Source organism: Topomyia yanbarensis, chromosome 1 (assembly GCF_030247195.1).
Source record: "Topomyia yanbarensis strain Yona2022 chromosome 1, ASM3024719v1, whole genome shotgun sequence".
Classification (NCBI taxonomy): Eukaryota; Metazoa; Arthropoda; class Insecta; order Diptera; family Culicidae; genus Topomyia; species Topomyia yanbarensis.
The window spans coordinates 184,937,738-184,962,807 of NC_080670.1; the positions used below are offsets into that span (position 1 = coordinate 184,937,738).

The 25,070-nt window shown below is 39.7% G+C and overlaps 2 protein-coding genes across 5 annotated transcripts in view; both read left to right on the top strand.

Moving 5' to 3' along the window:
- Window positions 1-25,070, top strand: part of LOC131684038 (uncharacterized) — a 114,610-nt gene that overhangs the window by 86,645 nt on the left and 2,895 nt on the right. The gene's annotated exons all lie outside the window — the stretch shown is intronic.
- LOC131684092 (chymotrypsin-2-like) lies at window positions 16,629-23,815 on the top strand. Of its 2 annotated transcripts, none has more exons than XM_058966652.1 (2): window positions 16,629-17,369; window positions 17,441-23,815. In XM_058966652.1, the coding sequence occupies exons 1-2, from the start codon at window positions 16,701-16,703 to the stop codon at window positions 17,735-17,737; spliced, it is 966 nt and encodes a 321-aa protein (XP_058822635.1). In that variant the 5' UTR covers window positions 16,629-16,700; the 3' UTR covers window positions 17,738-23,815. The 2 variants fall into 2 exon arrangements, with proteins under 2 accessions (XP_058822635.1, XP_058822644.1); XM_058966661.1 differs by having other exon boundaries at window positions 17,419-17,538.

The window sequence follows — 25,070 nt, forward strand, 5'->3', positions numbered from 1 at the left end:
CTGCTGCTGAATGTCAGGTTACGCAAATCTTTAATCCAAAAATTGAGTTCCATTTCGAACAACTCTTCTCGTTTTTTTCCCACATCATTTTTGCTGCTTAGCGCCGCCACCACAGCCGCCGGAACTGGAACTGCGTGATGCCTTTGGTAAGGAGGAAGATAGTACTTTCAATCTTTGAATAACAGCTAGCTGAAATAAGTGATAGCGATACGATTAGTTCTCTGTTCATTTGAATATGGTGGGGTTGGGTTGTGCCGCTTTTTTGTTGCAATCAAATGATTTTTTCGCCGTCAATGTATGTTTCGTAATGTTCGTGGCCACTGTACATTAGGTTCTTTACTGGCACAGTTAACCTCACTTTTCTTGACGGTTCGCTTGCACTGTTTACATGGACTTAGAAAAATTTGTGGACGACTAGATTCGCTCGAAGAAAATCGTAAAGAATTTTTCTAAGCCCATGTAAACAATACAAGCGAACTGTTAAAAATGAACACTCAGCTCATTTGTGACGTCAGCGTAAAGTATTCAATTTGGAAACAGAAACCGGCACTGAATATTTGGTTACAGATTAAATAAATACAATTTTCTTCAAACCGATATAAACCTTTGAACTCGGAATGTTTGTGATTCCGAGTTCAATGGTTTGGAACGGTTTTAAGGAAACGAGATTTCGAATTGGAAGTCGAATCATTAATGCCAGCGTCCATTTTTAATTAAAAACAAATCCGAATCTGTTGACTGTTGCTTAAATTGAATTTGTTCAACTCAAATTTAGTCAATGTCGACCTACCTCTGAATGATTCATGGTCGTGACAAATCTCATCAATCACACTTCGGTTGTCAGCGCCCGAGCTTTCCTATATGGTGAGCTCACACTTAACTGTCAAGTTTCAATATGGCAGTAATTGAATTGTAGCACATCGATGCATCCGGGACCATCCTTATTTTTAAACTATAAAACAGTAGGCGTATTGTGACCTAAAAAACCTTCACAGAGAGGTATCTGTTTACACCGTTTACACAAAAACTCATCATCCCCAAATAAGTCAATGTGAAAAGATGGAGGTCAATAAAATCGCGGATCGTGAAGCGAAGCAAACAACTTCGAGCTGAGACAGATTTATGGGTCACGACGACCAGTGGCCGCGTTGGTTGGTGTGCCGTCATTATTAAGCTATTGGATCGGATGTAGGCTCAGAACCGTACAACCGTAGTAAGTCTGACCTTGTTTTTCAGTCAGAAAAAGAAGAAACTTGAACGGATTAATTTATGAGAAGAAACGTTCGATTTGTTGTAGCTATTATAAGGTTTAGCTTCATTTGGATATTTGTTAAAAAGTATTTAGATTCTAGTTCTTTCGTGCTACCGATAGCACTTAGGGACCATTCATAAATTACGTAACGCTTTTAGGGGGGGGGGGAGGGGGTACGACAAGTTGTGACATAGGGGGGAGGGGGTGTTAACTAGATCGTTACGTAACATGTTTTCATCGAAGAAAAAAAAATTTTTTTCTTGGAATTTGTTACGTAACAGGGGAGGGGGGGATGGAAAAATTTGTGACAATTTGTTACATAGGGGGAGGGGGGGGGTCAATTTTGGGCAATTTTTGCGTTACGTAATTTATGAATGGTCCCTTATCAAAGCCATACGAATATCGTCTGCCTCCATTGTCGGGCACTAGGGCTTTACGGTCTACCTTCTTCAATCAAGCACTGATTTTATTTGCACTTGCTTTACCGCGATATCAGCACAGACATTCCAATCAATAAATGCCTCAAAAGCAATGCTGTGTCTAGGGACCGACCTGTAAAGTGAACACGGAATCGGCATCATCGTCGTCGTCGTCGACAAGCCAAGCTGAATTACGTTAGCTAATTATGTAAAATCCAATTACTCCAGTCCAGTTGGGCAACGTCGAAACATGGGTAAATGTTTGACGATGCCAAGCTGTCGACGAAACATCGTGACATTTTCATTGCGAAACAGAACAAGATACAGCTTGCGGCAGAAATGATTTAATTTGCTAATTTTTGTTCGAGCTTAAGGGATGGATGATTTCAAAATAGGACCGACTTCAACTGGCTTATTTACATTGAACAGAAATGAAACGTGGATACATTTTTGTTTAAACAAATATTTATATAATGGTAGTCATAAATTTCAATAGCGCTCAAGACATTATCCAAAACCAACGAACTGACTCCTTATTGTTCCAGATGTCAATCATGCGCCCTTGAAGAGAGCACCCAATTTAAAATAACAAAAGGAAAATGAATTTCAACCCGTCCGTCACGCACCCTAGGGAAAACGAATCCCAACCAAAACTGAACCGGGGAGACCGGTGTGGTGGCTGGTGGCATAGTGGAATTATTTGCTTCACTGAACTGGCACATCTCAGCCAACAGAAGAAAAATAGCTGAATACTAACCCGAACCGACGTAACTTAACGTCTCCAAGTAGGAGGCGGCGGAAAAATTTTCATCGAACAAAAAAAAAATCCTCCAAAGTTTACCGACATCTGTTGGGATGATTTTGAATAGAAGTTCCGCTCTGGATAACGACTCCGACGACGTGCTTGTGAGTTATTTAGTGACACGTGCAAGTTTGCAGCACGATCGCTGCCACAAAAAGTCTAATCTTCGCAAACAAATTTATTATGACTGTTGAATGTTATATTGTAGTTCAGATGTTGGTTTACAACAACTCCCGAAAAAGATTATCCGATCAATGGATCCACTGGAGCGGTATCACGAAAATCTATAAAAAGAGATGTTTTAGGGAAACGTTTGAAACAAGTTTCACAATCACCTGCCGCTTCCGGGTTTCCTGGCTATTAGATTCTTTACTGGCACAGTTAACCTCACGTTTCTTGACAGTTCGCTTGTAGTGTTTACCCTGTTTACATGGATTTAGAAAAATTTGTGGTCGACTAGATTCGCTCGAAGATAATCGTAAAGAATTTTTCTAAGTCCATGTAAACAGTACAAGCGAACTGTCAAAAATGAACACTCAGTTCATTTGTGACGTCAGCGTAAAGTATTCGAAGGTCGAACGTTCATCAAATCGTTTCAGGACATCACACCAGCGAATCAATTCACGAAGAGCTTGGTCTGATGCCGCCGCGATGTAAACAAATCAACTTGTTCTGACAGCAAATGCCTCCTGTGATCCGGTACACTTTTAATGTAATTCAGTGAAATTTTTACTCATAAAATAAATGATTGATAGTATTTTTCATGTTCTGGGCAACCAGTTCATTACCCTTCCAATGACAGACAACTTGCCCTAGTATGGGCAAACTGTTTGAAGTATTCAGTTAGAAATTACTGATTGATTAATCGACTATTTCCTTTCTAACAGGTACTGAATTGGCTGCAGATAAAAAGCCAATATAATTAGCAGCGCGTGCAGCCGACCATGCAACCGTCTGCCGAGTACGGTATGACGCAGTCATAAGCTTCACTTTTCATCTTTGCCTCGAAAGAAAAACTTCTCAGTTGCATCCTATTTGCAATGTATCAGCAGAGAAGGCAAAAACAACAGAAAAGAAATTAGCATACCTGATGGTTCAAACGTTCCTCTAGCTTAAAAAAAATACAACGCCACGCGCTGCAACAGCTCGCACCCCAATGCTGATGAGCCAATCTGAAATAAGTTTAAGAAAGAAAAAAACGAAGAACGTGTCTCAGCTTAGATCAACTCACTGTTGTTTTTTTCCTCTACCGCTTTATTAGTTAAATCAGAAAATTGAAATCTCCGCTGAGAGTGAAACCGGCTAATTTCGTCACGATCGGACATTGGCCAGAGGAGCGGCGGCGGCGGGCACTTGAGATGGAATGGATCCCTCCCCGCCCCAACCCAGACAGCGCACAGAAGGCTAACAAATTTTTGAAACCGAAGCAAAGATTCAAAACAATCAACCCATCACTTAGTCTCATGGGGGGTAATTGTTGCAATAATAGTTACAACCTGGGTGAAGCTGGGCAGGTACAAACTAAATTGGAATGATGGAATAGGTTGCGCATAGTTTAAATTCAAAATTTCTTCAGCGTCGTCGCAAGCGGTCGTTTGACGGACTGGCGGAAAATTTAGTATTGCACAATTATGAAGCGTAATTCAAGACTGTGTTTTGTCGCTAATAGGTTTGAATGTATCATCTAGAGGAGAGCATGTCGCTATGCGTAATCAAACATTTTCCGTTCGATTTATATTACGTGAGGAGAAAATCGGTTAAAGTAAAAAAGCGACTATTTTGAAATAGTGTTGCCGAAAATTTGGTACACATGGAAGATCCTTCTATATACAATCCTTATACTACTAATAGTACTTTCATGAACGAAAATTATCTGATTCCTTTTATTGGAATATTCATTTTTATCCACAAATGTATCAATTTGTATTCCTGGAGATGGAAGATGATAGCTCTACTGTTCATCTATCGAATCATTGCCTGTTCATACACGTACATTCTGAGATCACCTTCATGTACAATATACTCCACATGAAAATCATCGCATATCAATTGGATATGAGCCATATATTTAAACTTACAGCGAAAAAATAATATTTTGATTCTGATACGTATCTGCGTAGCATAGCCAGCGAGTCAAAGGGGAATCGCGAATCAGAAAAGTCACCTCTTACAATTAACATAGAAATTCCCTGCGTAAATCTTTTAACAAAGAAAACTCACAGTCCTTTTGTAAGTTTATACACCAAATCTCTGAAGTGATGGGTAAGTGAGGCCCCATTTGTGGTCATGTAGCTAGGGTACGAGTAACATTAGTCATGATCGGGTATCCAACCCCGATGCTGATAGAGAAAGTGGTGTCCGGGTGAGTGCCTGCTCATTACATCAGGGGTGGCTTATCACCACAACCCCAAAATGGAGCTACGCATACAACGAATCTTGTGATAGTCCCAAGAGGGCACCCCAACTATTGCTGGGCTAAGGTTGTTTTTTTAAAGTATGGTTTAAAAAGCTTCAAAGGCCTGGCCTGTAGTATACTGGCACTGTGTGGGACTTTCGTGCCTAACCTAAAAACACTCCTTTATCTTTTTTTAGCCCTTCGTCCCCGAGGAAATCAAGGTATTACTTCGTGAGGGGGGGGGGGTCTCGTGCTTTCGTCGCACCTCTTTATTTTGTTCATGAATTTTGATCCATAAAATGGCTCGACATTGGAGCCATTTGCTTTTCTCTTTGTGTCATTTGCTTTTCTCCATTTATTACGTCGCCATTTAGCTCTGGTCTTAGTGAACCGTTTACCGCTGATTTCATGAGCCATTTAGCTTCTGTTTCCGTGAGTCATTCAGTCCCCAGCTTTATTAAGATCTACTCATACTTCCCGGCGGTGAATTCACACTACTCCGACTGAGAGTTCTACGGCGGAAGAATTTCTATCGACACCGATACTCACTTCCTTGAGCCCCAGGCATTGTAATTCTCTCTCACTCACGCGAGAAGAAGCTTATCCGATGTCCCTGTCCCTCTTTTCCGAAATAAGATGAGTCGCAAAATTCTCCGACTTCACGAATAGCATTAGAATAATTTTCCGGATAAAATTTATTTGGTTTTTTCCTTCTTACCGGAGAAGGTGATAATATTTTAATTTCGTGGAAATCAATAAAAGTGTCAAAATATACACTTAATTTCAAAGAAAAGCTGCAAAGAAGTACGATAGACTTGTTTTTTCGTGTTTTGGAATAACAACAGCAAGGCAGCGAGCACAAAAAGGATACCGTGATAAACTCATTCGCTCATTCTCCGGAGGTTTTATTTATCCGGAGAAATGACACGTTTTATTTATCCGAAAGTTGTGTGAGTGCCAATAACTTTTCGTGTGAAAATGTGAGTTTTTATTGTCGCAGTAGCAACTTATCTGGACGCATTTACTCATATAAGCGATAAATGCAATGCCTGCTTGAGCCAATTAGCTCCCAACTTGATCGAGTTCTAGTCGGATATTACGGCGGTGAAACTACTACTACTCCGACTGAGAGTTCTCCGGCGGCGGATGTCTGTTTCGTAAGCCAATTAGCTCCCAGCCAAATTAAAATCCACCCTACTGTGTATTCCTCGGCGGTGGAATTATCTCGATCCCGATCGATTGTTTTTGTGAGCCATTTAGCTCCTCGCTTAGTACTGAACTCGATCTAGTCCCCGACGCTAGACCTAGCCTTCAGAATAATTTTTAATTGATTTGTCTACAAAAATGTAAACGCGTCCTCGCTTGACACTATCGGTCTTCCTTGACAGTGAATTTAACCACATGGGTTAGCATTTCTGATAGTTAACCCAGTAAAGGGATCGGGATCAAGATAGTTCAATATAAGGTGTGGTCGTTATAATTTAATGTAATAAAGTATTTTTTATTTGTTATTTTGCGTATACAAAAAAGCGAAAACGTATCTTCAAGTTCAGCTGCTTCGGAAAAAATCAAAAACAGCACATGGCGTAATGACCCAATTGGCTAAAATGTACCCTAGCAAAATGTAAACACACATGAACACTCCGGATGAAGCTATTGTAAATTGGCATTTCGACGAGTTTTAATTCGACGCAATAGTAGGGGGCCCATATTCTTGGCTCGAATCAAAACTCGTCGAAATGTCAATTGGCGATAGGTTCATCCGGAGTGTTCATTTGTGTTTACATTTAGCTAGCGTTGCCAATTTTATTTTGATTCCAGCACCCAATGTGGCTACGCCACATCGCTTTTGCCCCTATGTTTGAGTAAGCCAGACCAGAGATGCCAGATTTGTAGACATGTCTGCAAATTCGCAGACTTTTAATTTTAGCTGCAGTTTTTTTCGATGACGCAGGTATTTGCAGATTTTTTTTTTAGTTTGGTTGCAGATATTTACAGATTTTTGAAACTAAAGGCTTTTGGTTACACTAGTTTCAAATCTACTTTAGGTTTTTCCTCCATAAGCTTTTTCCCTCTACATATCTTGGGTTATGAATGCACTATTTTCATTTAATATAACACATAACCAATAAGTCATTTTTGGTCAAGAATAGTTTTCCTGACATTTTTTGTTTTTCCCATTTTGCAGAATTGTCCGAAAGGTGAAAATGAATGACGTTTAAAATAACTGATTCAGATCATAAGAACTGAGAAATGTATACAAAGTTTAATCTTTTTATTTTGTGGCATTATTTTGCTAACGCATGTGGCTAAATTCATTATCAAAAAAGAACGATAGTGTCACACTACCCGCATAAACGAGAACAATAAATGGATTATATGTACTATAGTTCTTTTACAATTTGACATATTGTGATTCAACAATAAACACGCCACACCGTAAATTGTTTCCGTCATTTGGGGTATTGTTTTCAGCCGGATAACCATTTGGGGAATATGGCGTTAGGTTATGTTACAATTGGCGATTTGCGGCAAAGCCAAAATTAGTCGTGCGACACCTATGATTCAGCTCATGAACTGGCAAAGTGATACAGTTTGCTTTTTTTCACCCGTAAGTGAGTCGTAGCTTACAACAAAATCTTCATTATCTTCTCGGAAAAAGCTTACCACTGCCAAAATATGAATGAAACGAGTAAGAAATTTAGTTTTATTTGCAATTATTCTGAAATTATAGCCATTTTCAACTATTTCACTCATACATTTCTTCGAAATGTAATCGGGGTATTATTGTGGTTATAAAAAATCGTTCCATAAATAAAGTTCCAACTCGAAACCGAGACCCAATCAGTACCAATGTCAAACTCCTTCATATTTTGAACTACGTAGGAGATTCAGTGAAGGCTATCGGAGAGAAGGATCGGCTGTGCATGATACAAAGCTGACACTTTCCTATTAGCCGGATATATTCTTTCCTCGCCTGATCTGGAGAGTTTCATGAATTTACACCATCTCATGAAGGTTTAGCTTAACTTAGGACGAACGGGAAATGCTGTTGCGGCGGCTACGGTGCTCAACAAATTACATTTCGAAACAGCGCGCATATAGCTCTACGAATAATATTAGAAACCACTATGTTTTACACTCTTTTCGCAAGATGTTTACTCATCATCTTATAAAATGATGGTTTTCCTTCATTTTCATGAACAATTATCAACAATTTGATCGGTAATTTGGTGTTTAAAAGTCGTTTTTACCAATGTTTACAGAAAATATATGCACTATGACAGCACAGAATCAAATCAGTAACACTTTCCTTCCTGCGATCTGCGAGCGGTTTCAACGTAGAATCGCCAATACAAAAACGACGATTTTTTTCGAACATTTTTTTTTTGTGAACTATACATGTACAATACCACAAATATTCGTTTAGTTCCGAGGTTCGACTATTTCTCGTATAGTTCAAATATAGTTTTCTGGCGAAATACTATACGAATAAAAATAAAAACGTATAAATCTACGGTGGGATTTTGACGAAAAATATTGGAAATAGATATAGTTTGTTTTTATTATTATACTGACCATGTTGACCATTGGATACTATAATGCAACAATAACACTTATTGTGAAAACATGAATGATCAATTTAGTAGAAGCGTGCAGAAACTACTTTATCGACGCTGTCAAAAGGATAGGCAAAAGTAAAGACTCTTACAATGTTGGTATTTTGCGGATATTTATCACATTTGTAATGCTCGCGTGTGGTTTCAACTCTATCGATATTAAATATTTGGGATTTGATTACCTGCCATTTGGAAAGTGTCGAGTTAAATGTTGACATCAGTAGTACTGCCGCTTTATCCAATTGAGCTATTTCCGCTATCGAGCAAAGAACACAATTTGCTTCATATTATTGTGGGCTCATCCCACCATCTTGAGCTGAGCAAATTAGAATTAGCTAGTACCAATAATTATGAGTGGCATAATGAGTAACCATGACCACAGGAGAATAAAAACATACCATATCGCATATGGTTGAAACTACCATACAGCATGTGAACTTGTTCAACTACTTATTAATTCGAGTTGTTAATTTTGTGACCAACAGAGACAAGTAATCATCAGGTAGTACAGTAGTACAACAGATTGTATCATTATTTTGCCTAATTTATTCATCATTTTTTGTGCTTTTACCGTAGCATAAATTATGTGCTTAACATTCTGATCATTTATTTTGGCAACCCCGCATAGCCAAAAAACCATTTGACATAGTCCAAACAATAAACCTGTGTTGTGGGATATAGTAACCATTAGAGGTGATGCTTTTGTAATGTTCCTACAATATAAACTTAGATTTTATTCAATGAGTATAACAATAGTTCTACAATATCCCCAATAGTAACGACGAATTGAATGGTTGAACTATAGTAAAACATTATCCAGTACCATATGTGATATTGTTCATGTTAATGGCCATGCTAATGGTTCGAATGTTAAACAAACAATATCTGATATGGTTTTGCTATTGAACAAATCAGTAAATAGACATTACTAGGGATTGTTGAGATATATTACAATGTACTAGAACATCCTCTCGTGTGAATATTTAGAACATAAATATTATTATTTCTATTGCTATCATTTACATAAGGTTAGGTAATGGTTACAATAGGAATAATAAATTTATGTTCTAAATATTTACAAGAGATGGGTTCCTAACACAATACAATATATTGCAACAATTTGATTTAAGGTCTATTTACTGTTTTGGTAATAAGTGAAACCATTTCAGATATTGTTTGTTTAACATTGGAACCATTAACATGACCATCAACATGTACAATATCACATATGGTTACAGTACTGGATATAGTTCTTCCGTATTTAACCATTCAATTCGTCGTTACTATAGGGGATATTGTAGAACTATTGTTACATTCATTGAATAAAATCAAAGTTCAAATTGTAGGAACAATACAAAAGAATGAACTCTAATGGTTACTATATCCCATAGCATAGGTTTATTGTTTGGACTATGTCACAAATGGTTTTTAACTATGTGGGTAGGACGTGTATATATTTTCGTAAAAAATGATTTTAAAATTAAAGCTCTATGTTGAGCTCTATTGATTTATCCAATAAAAGAAGAATGATACTTTTCATTTCATGACCTAATTGACAATAGTTACATTATTGTATTATATTATAATATATTATATTTTATTATATTGCATAATATTATATTATATGCACATGATCTACGGGGTGAGAAGGGTGCATCATTGAAGTTGCAATTGGACAATGAAGTGAAAGGCCAATCAGGGTCAAGGAGGAAAAGTGTTTGTCGTTCGCGACAGATAAATTTCTCTCCAACATTTTTAAACAATTTGACGCGTACTTCTTCAACAAACCATCTCATGGAAAGCTTGACAAGTATCGCAAAATTCGTTATTCAATCTGTTGGATCATATTGCTGGAAGGAGGCTCTTTTATTCCCGTGGATACTGAGTAGGTTGCTTATGGGTCCGCCACCCCCTTTTTGCTCCCTCATACAGCGGAATGCTGAATTCAGAATTGTAATGAAATTTGAGCGTACTGTTAACCCATTATAACCCAGGGGTTTCAAAAAGTGAGCCAAATGCAGTGATATCTTCAATTCCACCAAAAAATGTATCAAAGAATATGGGAAAAATAAAATCACCGCTTAAAATGGTTTTGAGAATAAAAATTTCTCGTGCAAAAAATTTCGTGCGCTTAAATAAAAACAACAAATTTTAAGTTGTTTGACATATTTCTTCGGATTTTCTGATAGACAACACTTCTTTTACATCTGTAGGAACGTTTTGTCACATATTGGAATTATTAGCAGGAATTCCAACAATAAAATTCAATTAAATGTATTGCTTACTTTTCAGCCGCCATTTTCCCCAACTATACACGTTTCAAAAATGTAAACAAAATTATAAAAAATGGCAGTTGTCTTGTTTCACAATGAAATATGAGGTGCAATGATCCCATTAGAGCAATAATAAAGTAGTTAGATGCCATAATTCTGTAGTAAATACGCGTTAAACGATGGATAGTTCTGCGTATGAAATTTCATGCGCTAGGATATAATGGGTTAAATTGAGCCGCATGCAGAGCAAGACTCCAGCTACGATGGTGGCCACCAACATGCATTAAGTACCCACAATTCTTACTTCGCCAGCTTTGGAATACTCACTCATTTTAGTCTTTGGGAAAGTGCCGTGCCTACCAGTTGCCACAGATAATGAAGTAAAAAAAAACGTAATAAAAAACCTAACGGGTACCCACTCGCGAAAAGCACTTCTGTCTACATTTACGATCCCATGCTTCGTTTTTTTCACTTTCCGCACATGTTTCACGAATGTAAAACACTGATCCCCACTCGACCGCGAAACCTACAGCAGAGCACCACCGGAGAAGCGCTCGGAAAAGCTTAACCTTCACCGCCGCTCTAGTGGCGGATTAGCATTAACAAAGAGCGCCGTCACTTCCGAGCGCAATATGAGACCATCACGGAAGGTCGGTTGTCCAAGTAGGCCTGCGTCAAATTGTACATATATCACCTGGCTGCCTGTCTGTCCAACGAGTGTCAAATGGAGAAAGATTTATCAGTAAATTACCTCAAAGCTTGCTTGTCTGGTCACGGATATTTTATTTAGTTATGAGAGGCGATTACTCACGATGGCAATGAATCATAGGCTGCCAACTGTCTGCTTTCGTGGGATGAACAGGATTAGACGGGCCTTTTCGTCTGCGGTTTGGGTTGGTTTTTATGATTTGCGTAATGGAAGCATTTGTCATTGGCACAACTAAATTGTGTACAGTTATGCCCGAGCTGAATTTTTCATTCCATTTTGAGCTCCTGGAAGTTTTAGTGCAAACACAAATCTAAATCAATCAGAAGAGTGGCAGCACTGTCGGATCGCTTGTACCCGCTCGGACGTGCCTGGCAGGATTCCCCCCAGATAGCCGGCAGCGAAATAAGAACTCTGGCAGAATTTCTGGGGGTCTGGCTGGCAGAGCGCTGCCCAGCCGGCCGGCTCAAATGCAACAACCGTTTCTGGCAGAATTTTTCGCCTTTCGGTTATTAACGGTTTTTCTGCCGGATTTCTGCCAGACACGCACCGGCAGGACCGGTTTTTTACCGCTTCAGGTTTTGCTTGTATTTTTTCTTAATTTTTTTTTAAATTTTATTTAAATTTATAATAAAAACATGTCTGGAGACATTAAATTCATATTACTTACCTTGTTTGAAACCAAAATCTTTGTTTCTTCTTATTTTTTCATCTGCCAAAACTATTCTTCTTGGAAAAATATAAATATGGCGAAAATGAAACAACGATAAACAAAACAAAACCGGTGAGGCAAATCTGCCTGCCATAACTGGAAGGAGTATAGCTGAATTCTGGCAGCGCCATTTTGATAATTTTGACAGCTGCCGGCATCCTGACGGATTTTTGCTGGCTGCCCGTTTTTCTTCCAAGCGGGTACGCGGCTTTGAGTTCGTCCGTATTTTTTTAGTTTTGCAGTGAAATATAGGCTGTCTAACGCAAAACTTTAAATAGCCATGCGCCGCCTGTCTCTCATGACATGAACCAAGAAAATGATTTTGATTTTGACATGCACCATACAAGTCGCGAACAAAATCAATAGATACGCAGTAAAAACGTAATATTTCTTAACGAAATCTGAAGGCACGGGGAAGAAAGTTGATTTTCTTTAAATTCCAGTCTTATTTTTTGTAAATAAATAACTTTTTTCAAATATCTTTAAATTACGATTAAAATTTTTCATTCGGTACAAACACACTTTTCTAACCCTTTAACGATCGAATTTGGTTCGCAAATGATACTTTTAAAGAGAAATTAACTTGTAAATTTGCTTGTATTTTGACAGCTCCATTAACAAACATGATCATTTTGACTGCAGCGCAGCCCTATGTGTCGTTTTGTCGTTAGACAACGAATAGTGATGATTGATTGTAATTCAAGACACAATGGTTTTTCAATTCGTTTCTCATGTGAAGTACTGTGAAAATATAGCGAGAATGGTGCGGTATTGTGTAGTAATTTTATCATTACTGGATAGGGTGACCATACGTCCTGGTTTCCCAGGACATGTCCTGGTTTTTCAATGACTGTCCTGGTGTCCTGGGAATTCGAGGAAAACGCTTGATTTGTCCTGGTTTTTGCCCTGTAAGCCTAAAATATTTTCCTTTATTGAGTCTTCGCTTTATTTCCTCAGGTTCAGGTCGCAGTCTTTTTTAATCTCACAACTTTCTTCTCTTACGTGGAAATTGAAAAGGAAAAGATCAAGCCGTTCGTATGTACATAGCATATTAATGACCTGTAGTCCGTTTACAAGGAAACTCGACAGTCGAACAAATCGAAATGATTCCAGTTGTGGACCAAACAGGTCGCTATCAATGGCGATGAAACAGTTTGTCTTCACATCCCGCACAAGTGAAACAGTCAAATCTACCTACAAGCCGATTGGGGCCTATCGCACAATCAGTCCATATCGTATCAGTGCACAAACAATATTGTATTGTTGCGGAGTGAAATGAGTTTGCCAAATGAAACAAAAGTGCCCGTGCTACGGGATAGCACGATTTCGATCAACTTTAATAAAACTCGTGTTAGACCCACAGTTCAGGAAGTGGAGCAATTAGTAAAAGTGAAAATGAAGCTTAATCTCGCTGAAGTTACGTACATTCAGCTACATCACGTTTAAAACTGTGTTTCGATCACGTTTAGAAGCTTAGCACAGGCCGAAAACTTAATTGCAAAGAACAACATGCAACACGAGGTCAAATTGAATAACACCAGAATAAAGATCCCCGTGCATATGGAAAACGGCATGGTGGACGTGCGTATCCACCATTTGTTCCCGCGCACTAAGAAAGATGACATCAAACAAATCATGTCGCAATATGGAGAAGTAGAATCTATTACGAATGACACCTGGAGAATTTTTTTCACCGGCATTCCAAACGCCGTTTCGTATTGTGAGGATGCGAGTGACTAAACCAATACCTTCTTACATGACTATCGAATGCAAATCACCGAGGGACGGCGTAACCTAAAAGCAAACAACGCTAATCACATATCCCAGATAGACCCCAATATGCTAATTCTGTAACCATACAGCCCACTACGGAAAAACATGCGCCGAAGCAACTAGTCAAAACTCATCTACTACAGCCAACTCTAACAAGCAGCCATCGACACCTTCAGATAAACCAAAAACAACGATCCAATTAACCAATAATGCAGGTACAACGACCACGACAACTGCTCCCAAACCAACAACTAACATCGCCAATAAAGAAGAAAATACCGATGAAGACGGATTTACAACAGCGAGCCGCAAGAACAAGAAACAAATAAGAACCTATGATCGTGAACAGCAAGAAAGCAGTACCGATGATGACATGGACGGGAACGATAACGCGAGAGAAGGCAGACTGAATGACCCCCAAGCGGCTTCACCGCCAAGGAAAAGGATCTCAACACGCAGCAGCAAACTGCGTCAACAAGATCTGAAAGACCGACATTCTTAGCATTTTATTTTTTTATTTTTACTTATTGTAAAAAATTAAAAGACCCGCGGCTTTTAAAATGCACTGGTGAACACTGAACATGGTTTAAAAGTTAAGCGAGGGTGAACAAATCGTTCCCAAGTGCTCTCTCTCTAACTGGTGATTGAGGAACCAATTCAGGGTCAATGGAAACAGTACCTAAACCACGATTAACATGGCTTCACGCCTGGACGCTGAACGGCGACTAACCTGCTGAATTTAGCATCATACATAACAGGGAGTATGGAAGGTCGCGCTCAAACTGATATTATTTACACCAGCCGATCCGCTGTTTTTTCCTATAATAAATAATAAAATGGAGAAATGTGTAATCAACGGTAGTTTTTGCAGATGTTTCGATCCCTAATTTCAAATCGAGATATAATGATTGTCATTGGAGATTGCCAGGTACTTATTTTTAAATCAGTAATAGCGTAGGGAGTTACTTGAGACCGTTTACGTTTCTAGCTTACTTCAATGACGTGTGTTTAGTGCTGATAACTCCTCGCCTGTCATGCACAGATGATTTCGTTTCATCCGCTAAATTCATAATTGCCGATTTCCCCAACAACATCATATGGCCTTCACTGATGGCTATGAAGCAAAAACTGTGTGTGTACAAATCTGAAGAAAAGAGCTCGGTGATCGAATTCTCATGAGACTTTTTGGCTGAGCTATGCCTGCCCGACCCCAGGAATGTATTACTGCAGTAGCTCTGCCTGCCAGAACCTGGAACTTTTTACCTGTCGAAAAGCTAGGGAGCAGGCACAATCGATTAAGAGGTGATGGATGTGGGTAGTTCCCTTTGAACTGTCCTGGTTTTTTACTCGCTTGATATGGTCACCCTATCACTGGAAATAGTTTTGACAAACGTGAATCGACCCGCCAAAAAATGCACCCGTTAATTCTGCTTAGCGTCTACAACGACATCTGCACCTGACTGTCTGACTCATCGCTTCGATTGATGGCTACTAGCGGATATGTGCATGGAAAAATAAAAGAACCCACAGAATAAGCTCTTTTAACTTAAATTTACGTAGTTTTGAGTTTTGCATCGCTTTCGCACTTATTAATGTTGTCAAAAACAAAGAGAGAGAGAGAGAGAGAGAAAGAGAGAGAGAGAGAGAGAGAGAGAGAGAGAGAGAGAGAGAGAGAGAGAGAGAGATTCGACTCAGTCCGGGTCTTCCATGGAATAAGGTACTTTTGAGTTGTTTGAAGTTTACTCAAAATTAAGTAGATTCAACTTAAATTTAAGTATATTTAACTCAAGATTGAGTATAAAAAGCCTCTCAATGAGTTGTGATTTTTGCCGTGGTTAAAGGGAAACTACCTTCAACACGGTTTACCTAATTTTACATTTTTCTACGATACCCCGAGATTGAGTCAAAAGAGCTCAACTTTTGGCGGTTTTCGGTATCCGTGTATAGTAAAAAATTAGAGCAGGAAATTGGACAGATTATTTCATGTTATTTTTTAATATTGGGTACAAATTACCATAATATTTTGCATATACTAAATACGTGCCAGAATCATATTTGACATTTTTTATTCTGGAAGTGTGAATGTATAACATATATCGATTTGATGCATGGATGTATTCGCGCGGGATTTATTGTATATGAAAGCGACATCAGAATGTACGTGTAGGAACAGGCATTCTTGAAATGGGTCGTTGGATTTACAGTAGAATTATCACCTTTCATCTCGAGGGCTAAAAATGTTTACATTTATGAATGTATCAATAAATAGATGAAGACATGTTTCTTCCATAAAAACACTGCCGGTCAGTGGGAGATGGATTGTATAAACATACACACACAAGCTCAAATCAAAATCAATCACAAATTTTCTTAGAAACAGAAAAATCAGCAAAATTTGAATTGATTTATCTCGGTATTACCGATCAGCTTTTTGAACAATCGCAAACACTACTCTTACTAGGGACAGAACCAGTTCTATAAAGCTTTCTTCGAAAATTTTTACTTGAAGAAATTAGACCAATTAAATTTTTGTGAAATTCTCCGATGATGTGCCACGATGGTACACCAAATACACCACTGTGCATTATTCGAGAACCCTAGCTTTCTCGGTCACATTCCATGTTTACTGAGGTTACATTTGGAACAATTGCATTCGATCAGCCTGATTAGCGTATAAACGATAAGCGAAAATATATCCCAGCATTCGTATGATCCGCTCAAAACCAAACACTGAACCGAGGTCAGAACATGCACCTTCAGCTACTCGGAATAACTATTCTTCTACGGATCGGATCTGGTAGATCCGAACCCTATCCCGCTGAAAACACACTTTCAAGTGATTCGTCTGACGAACAGTGCGAACCGCGTATCGTCAACGGAACAAATGCTAGCTCCGGTGATTTTCCATTTGTGGTGTCACTTCGTAAAAATGGAAGTCACTTCTGTGGTGGAACAATTGTTACGAACCGTTGGATCATGTCCGCTGCCCATTGCTTTCCCTACAATGTACCTTTCAGTAAGGTGGAATCGTCGGTGCAAGTTGGAAGAACGAAAATAGCAAGGAAATTGGACGAATCAGTTCACTCCATCCAGGGAGTTATCACACATCCTCTGTACGATCAAAGCAATAGTATGATGAACGATATTTGCTTAGTTCTGCTGGTCAGTCCGTTGAAGTTCTCGGGTTATGTTCAACCGGTGCCGCTGCCTCCGGTTTGCAGTGAAGCCGACGACAATCGAAGAGTTACGGTGGTTGGTTGGGGAATAACTGAGAACGAGGGTAAACCATCTAAAATTCTGCAGAAACTCGATTTGCAAGTTATTACCAATAAAGAGTGTAGCTCCCGTCATCAAGCAGTTATTCACGACAGTCAAGTTTGCGCTGATTCGCAAGGAGGCGGGAAGTCGGAGTGCAAAGTACTAAATTTTAGTGGCATTTTGGATAAATGTTAATTTTTTGCCAAAGTGATCAAATTATTTTATTTCAGGGCGATTCTGGAGGTCCGCTAATGCACAACGGAGTGCAGATCGGGATCGTGTCGTGGAGTTTGAAACCCTGTGGCAGACCAATGCCGGGAATTTTTACGAAAGTTTCGCAATATATAAAGTTTATCTATATGTATACGGATCTGGCACTAAGCGATGTAACATTTTCAACATGCTCTCGTTTTAATAAAGAAATTTGCACGAAATGCTTGAGCCTGATGACGACATATATTAAGTTGTATTTGATAAATCCGAACTATAGGTCAAATAAGATCATCCACTCGGAAGGAAAGCTTTAGTTGCCTTCAAGAAGTTTCTAGCATTAATATTTCAAAAGAGTAATTTTGTCACGGGTTCTGAATAAAACGCCGACGTTTTGTAATGAACCCATACATATTACACTTGAGGTTGGCAAAACTGTATTATCGTGCAACATGAGACCAATCTATGTCGCCATTCACCTCCGATACAGAACTCCTATTCCTTACCTCCCCGCGGTGCCAACCGAGGTACAGGTCTCCTTTTGCCATTTTTGCTTAAACTCGGGACTGGATCGGGTTCTATCCCCAACTGCTGTCAATTCGTTCACTTCGACAGGTGCGACACGTGCGTGAACTGCTAGTGTATCCGTCTTGCAGAGTGTATCTTTCGGTACAGTTAATGGTTATTTTGAGCAGCTCAAAATTATTTCTTGGTTTTCTTTTGTAAGTTCGGTTTGTATACAACCTTCGATTAATATTTTCTCTCAATAAATAGTTGTTCGGAAATCAGCCCCAATAAGAGCTCAATCTGACTAGTATTGATGATCAATGGCCAATACGTACTTAAAATCCGTGGCGTCTGTTTTTATGAATCTAACGATCCTTTGTATTTCCCGTCAATGTTCGATATTACCGTTCGTATAATTTCACAAGCAATCTGATTTGGAATATATGAAACACTTTCCTTGTTTTATAACATCTCAAGCTATCATAACTCTGTCTGTACAACGTGCCACTCGGTAGTTTTCAACCCAAAAAAATATATCGAACAGAAGAAATAGCGAATTCTGTCCAAATACTGTTGCAATAGATAGTGATCCTGCCCATTACGCAGATAAGATAAACTTTCCTAGGCAATACTCCCACGGTCGGCTGTGTGGAGTTCAAATTGGTTTTGTTTAGAAAACACGATACTCTAGGCAGCCGGCTACCCACAGTTTAAAAAGAACTTTTGGTTCTAAATAAGATTTTTTTCTTTTTCGAGTGATCATGTACTCGAAAACCAACTAAACTACTACCTAATAAACCATGGTCGCATCGCTTGCTTGGAGCGAATCCTAGACCATATACCCTTCCAAACGACCAACTCCGCGACACCTATGGAAGAGTCTGATGAGTCGTCTACCTTCAGTTACCTTACCCGTGAATGATGGAGATGGGGGCGGCCGGCAATTATGGCTATCATGCTGTTGATGTTTTAATATGGGTCGGAATGGCATGAATTCCTGCTTACCACTTCCTAAGCAACTCTTATTTGATAACCAGCAGTCAAACATGATGAAGTCAGTGTGCAATCCGCCAAAATCATCGTCACAACGCAACGCAACGAACCCACACATATTTCACTTGACATCGAGTGAAGTGTTTCTACTACGGAATAACTTTTGTAAAATTTTGGTACTCATCCTCTACAGGGTTTCATAGGCCTCGAGTTTGCAGTATGTAAGAATCATATGTATGGCAAGTATACATCTGTTCCGAACACTTCAAGCGCTGATGTATTCTACGCTTCCAGTTTTTTTGCCTTTTGCTCTGAAATCTTGTTATCAGATGCCAACCATTGCTCTCGCCGACGACGATAGTCGTATTTTGGGGCGCGACGCTGTTCATTCGGGATACCTCGAATCCCACACCAAAGTCGACCAGGCAACCGTGAGCCGTTCCGATACTGTTCATGGGATTGACGAAAGGCTCTTCCTACACGACAACATGGCTTCCCTCTCTGCTGTACCTGATCCGTCCACCAAAAACATCGAGCTTTACTACCAGAATGTTGGTGGCTTAAATTCATCAACGAACTGCTATTTGCTCACGACCACGGACCACCTTGACCGAGACGTGGCTCGACAACCGTACTCTGTCTCGCCAGGTCTTTGGTTCAACATTCGATGTCTACCGCTGTGACCGCAATGCCCTTAGCAGCCACAAGACATCAGGCGGTGGTGTGCTTATCGCCGTTCGCTATGGTATAAAAGCCCGAGTAATCAACGATGATCGGTGAGCGAGCTCCGAGCAAGTGTGGATATCAGTGAAACTTGCCGAACGCAATCTGTTTCTGTGTACTCTGTATTTTATACTTGACAGAATTCATTATTTCAGCCAGATCGATGTACAGCTTTCCTTCGTTTCCTACATCACCTCGATCGCCGTCCCATCTGACGAAATTGTTATACTGGGCAATTTCAACTTATCTGACTTGACGTGGTGCCAGGCAAGTCTATTACTTTTCTAAGATTGGATATCGAAAAATCTGCGCTTATCAACAATGCCAGTTGTATTCTGGACAGCTACAGCAGGGCAACTCTTCGGCAAATCAATAATGTCATCAACGAGAATGGACGTCCATTAGACCTCAGCTTTGTAAGTGCCCGGGACTAGGCACCGTACAGCTGCACTGCTCCGACTCCTTTAGTTCAGCAGATGCGTCTCCATCCCCTATTACATCCTGTACTCGCTGGTAACTTTGAAGTGAATTTTTTAAGACGTCTCAAGCTGTACCTATCGTCTACAATTTAAAAAAACGCAACTATAAAGACGCGAACGAAGCAGCGATGACGTTTTCTAATATTCTTATCTACCGTCATGTGCCAATACGAACAATTCGTACCAATCAACACCCTCTCTGGCAATCAACCGTCCTTTGCAGGCATTGTAATTCTCACTTACTCACGCGAGAAGAAGCTTATCCGATGTTCAACTTTTCCAAGATAAGATAAGTTGCAAAATTTTTCGTCTCCACAAATAGCGTGAAAATAATTTTCCGGATAAAATTTATTTGATTTTTTCCTTCTCACCGGAGAAGGTATATTTGAAATTCGTGGAAATCAATAAAAGCGTCAAAATTTACATATAATTTCAAAGAAAGGCGGCAAAAAAGTACGATAGACTTGTTTTTTCGTGGTTTGGAATAGCGACAGCAAGGCATCGAGTGCAAAAAGGATACCGTGATAAACTCATTCGCTCATTCTCCGGCGGTTTTAATTATCCGGAGTGCCAATAACTTTGTGAAAATGTGAGTTTTTATTGTCGCAGTAGCAAATTATCCGGATGTATTTACTCAAATGAGCTATAAATGCAATGCCTGGTCCTTAGATTATTAAAAACTGCCAAACGAGGGGCATTTGAAAAATTCTCGAAATAATATAAGACTTGCATTAGGAAACCATTACTTTTAACTCAACCACGAATACAAACAGCAAAGCAGATGCACCTTTTAAGACACCAGCGAAACGTCGAGCGTCCACAGAAATCTACGCCCAAGTCGTTTTGGAAATATGTGAACGAACAACGAAAAGGATCCGGCTCACCATATTGTATGTTACTAAATGGAGTTTTAGGCACCGACACTAAGAAAATTTGCCAACTGTTCTCCGACAAGTTTTCATCTTTTTTTTCAACGAGAGCCTTCCACAACAACAAGTCGCTGCCGCCACCAGCTTAACTCCTTCTCTAGGACGAACCATCAACCGTATTTGCGTCGATCATGCTGCCATTCTTACAGCAAATTCCAAGCTGAAAACATCTAATTCCCCGGGCTCAGATGACGTTCCCTCGATTGTTGTCAAAAAGTGCATCAGCGGGCTTCTTGGACCACTTCGGCGAGTCTTCGTGCTATCACTCATTACTAGAACTTTCCCTTCCTGCTGGAAAGTATCGGACATGTTTCCAGTTCATCAAAAAAGATAATTTTTGGGGAATCTCAGGTATCAAAACTATTCGAGCTGGTTCTTTTAGACCCTATTTTCTTTCACTGCAAACACTACATTGCAGACGAACAACACGGTTTTATGCCTAAATGATCGACAACGACCAACCTGGGGCGACATTATGGAACCATTTCGAATCGACTTTTTCTTACAAGCTTGCATACAATAAACCTTTCGTTTCGAGATGCTCTCGTTCACAACATATGTACTCGATGGATTCGCTGACGGACTACAAACATTGATCTATCTGCTGCGTTCGTTAAAATCGACCATGATATCGCAATAGCGAAGTTGGACAAACTCGGTATTCATGGACAACAACGCTGGTTTCGTTCCTACCTCGATGGAAGGCAACTCCAAATTAGCATTAAGGACTGTCTATCTGTACCATTCTTAGCTAAATCCGGTATCATACAAGGATGCTATTTAGGTTCAGTAATATTTCTCCTCTACTTTAATGACGTCAATATCAAATTACACAAATTACAAGGACCCCGCCTTTCTTTCGCCGACGACAAGAATTTTTTTCGACAAATACGGGATAAAACCGATGCCGAGCTTCTTCAGAGGGAACTGGAGAGCTTTACTACGTGGTGTGATTTAAACAGAATGGTTTTAAACCCGAGTTAATGCTCAATCGTTACGTTCACGCGGAAACGCCATCCGACTCAGTTTAACTACCATTTCTTCGACTCGAGCATTCCAAGACAATCTCACATCAAGGATCTCGGAGTCATCATGGATTCGGAACTAACGATCAAACAACATACTTTATACATCGTAAATAAGACGCTAAGACAGCTTGTGTTTATATTCCGAACAGCGAAAAACTTCATATACTGTCTTGAATCGCTTTATTGCGCGTTGATCCGCTCAACGTTAGAATATCGTTCAGCTGTTTGGAATCCGTACTACCAGAACGGGATTGACAGAATCGAGGCTGTCCAATGCCGGTTCATGCGCTTTGCCCTTCGACATATTCCATGGCGAAACGGATTACAACTGCCGAGCTATGAAAACCGTTGCCAGCTAATACAGCTCGATACACTCAGCATTCGGTGGAACTGCTCTCGAGCCCTGTTCGCCTCCGACTTACTGTCTGCCAGAGTGGATTGTACTACAATTCTATAACGCCTGAATCTTTAGGCCCGCATTCAAACACTGCGTACTAACTCTCTTCTGCGACTACCTTCTTGTATGTAAGTTCTGTTTCTGTCCGGGCCCTACTGGGCGGCCATTTTTTAACAGCCAACATCTGCCATTGCAAAAATCAAAACAGCCCAATGCAAAGGCATGGACTAGGCCCGCAAGGTTCACTTGCATGGCTACTTTGAAGCCTGTACACATCGCTAGTTATCCTCCAGTAAAAGTTATGCTAAGACGCCATCTTGAGCCAGCGAAACTGTCAAATTCTTGAGCCAATTCAGCTATCTATTTCTTTTTAGGAGTACTGCTAGATTTTAACAATGGGAAAAAAGTGACAGCACTGCCCAATCACTTGGAAGTGATTTTGTATTCGTCCAATAGTTTTCAAAATATTGCAGTAACATATAGTATATTTAACAGGAAATCGAAGATAATCGCTCAGTAAGTCGTTTCTTCTGTTGTGTTATCCCAGTCAAAAAGGGCAAGTTGCTGGCTAACGGGGGGCTATTTGCCAACTCGGATGCGCTAATTGCCCTTCAATTTGCCAGCAAATTGCTGGCGAATAGGGGGCTATTTCAAAAGCAACATTTGGACGATTTGTCGCCGTCATTTTTTTGCCGCCCTACCCGCCTTTAAATCGCTCACGGAACGCGCCCTTTGTTGCCTAATATGAAAATTACACATAATATTTATTTTCGGATTCATTATCTACTCACAGAAACACCACCAAACTATACGAAGAATCAATGGTGAAAATGATATTGAACACCAAAACATACCACAATCGGATGTTCATTAAAATTTTAGGTCAGAGATCTTGTTCTATTATACTTACACACGATTCCACAATTTCCCACATTCGTTGGCTTAGTGAAGTGCACGAAACAAACAAAATTCAAGCGAGAACATGCCAATTTGTAAAAAAAAAAAAACAATTTAAGCTTAAGCCAAACATGAACCGCCGTGTTGGAAAAACGCGAAAAACAACCAAGTCCATTTCAGCCGCCAGAAAAATTGTCTAAGTCTCGAGTACTTTTTCAAATGGACGTAAGTAACAATGAGAGATTCTCTTTGAGGTCTTTCTCTTCTGTTCATTACTCGGCCATTTCAACATTTACTACTCTACTCTTTGCATAATATTGTAGTAAAAACCGTCGGCTTTCGATATGTACTGGAAAATTAGTACAAAGTGTTGTAATGACGCCGTAATAAACGAAAGAGAAAGTAAACAAAGAGAGGCTCTCAATGTTACTTACGTCCATTTGAAAAAGTACTCGAAAAGTATTGAAATTGCCTTTAAATCGCATTCGCAAATTGCATTTGTTCCTAGGGGCAATTAGCACAGGCGAGTTGAGTCAAACGTCAAACTTTTTAAATCGCCTGACCATGTTCGTCCGCATTTTTTTTACCGGGATAAATCAAACAATCAATTCAATATTAATTCGTCAAAAGGGCGAAAGTGTTTTTTGTAAACAAACTTGTTTCGCTCATTAGTCTGCTGCAGAGTGGAATTTCATGGAAAATATGCGTTAATGTAAATTGTAGAAGTAATTTCAATTGTTTTCTGCTTTAAAATTACAGTAAATTAAGAGAAACCATCAACATAAAAGTTTGTTTACAAATCTTATTCGCCCTTTTGCAAATTTATCTAGCTATAAATCGATCGGTGCCTATGGCACCCAGTGAGCAAATTTTCTGGCAGATACTGCTTTGCTAGATTTCTGTAAGTCTTGGTTTGGCAGCCCTGTTAGATTTCTGCGCATATCCTATCGGGTTAGTTGAGCTAGGGCGAACTCGGTTTCGCTCGCGTTTTCTGGCAAATTTCGACAGGAACCGAGCTAAACCCTAGCATAACTCGGACATAAACTGTGCAAAGATCCTGGCAATTCCTACCTGGTAGAATTTAGCACGAATCGAGCAAAACATCTGACAAAGATGTGGCAGGAAGCGTGCAGAGATCTTGGCCGTACATTTCTGGCTCGATTATGGATAAGAGTGAGCAGCATCGGTTGGTTTAACCGCTTCTGTCAGAAACGGTTGTTGCATTTGAGCGAATTCGTTGCCAGAATTCTCGCACAAATCGCGCAAAATGTTCGCAGAAACGCTGCCAGCATCAATTTCGCTTTGCTCAACTTTTGCTAACTTTTTGCTTGCCACGCTGACCGGGCACAAGCAGTGTGTAGGGTAAAGGGCCTATTTTCACCCATCTATTCGGATTCAACTGGTTGCGCCTGAGATCAAGCATAATACAGCCGTTATGGTAGAATGCAACCGAGTTGTCGTTACACACCGACAAATGACGCAAGTATGCAATCGGAATGTATTTAAATTTAAGTAAAATTCATCCGGCCGATCGACTTTGAAATAGGTTTCGATTTAGATTTGTATCTGAATGATTTGGCGCACAGTTGAAAAATGACAAAGGAATAATTTTGAAATAGGTTTTTAATAGAAATAAATTTCTTTTGCACACTAAGTAGTACTACCATCTGTTGGTTCGTAGCTCAAACCTGGCGGAA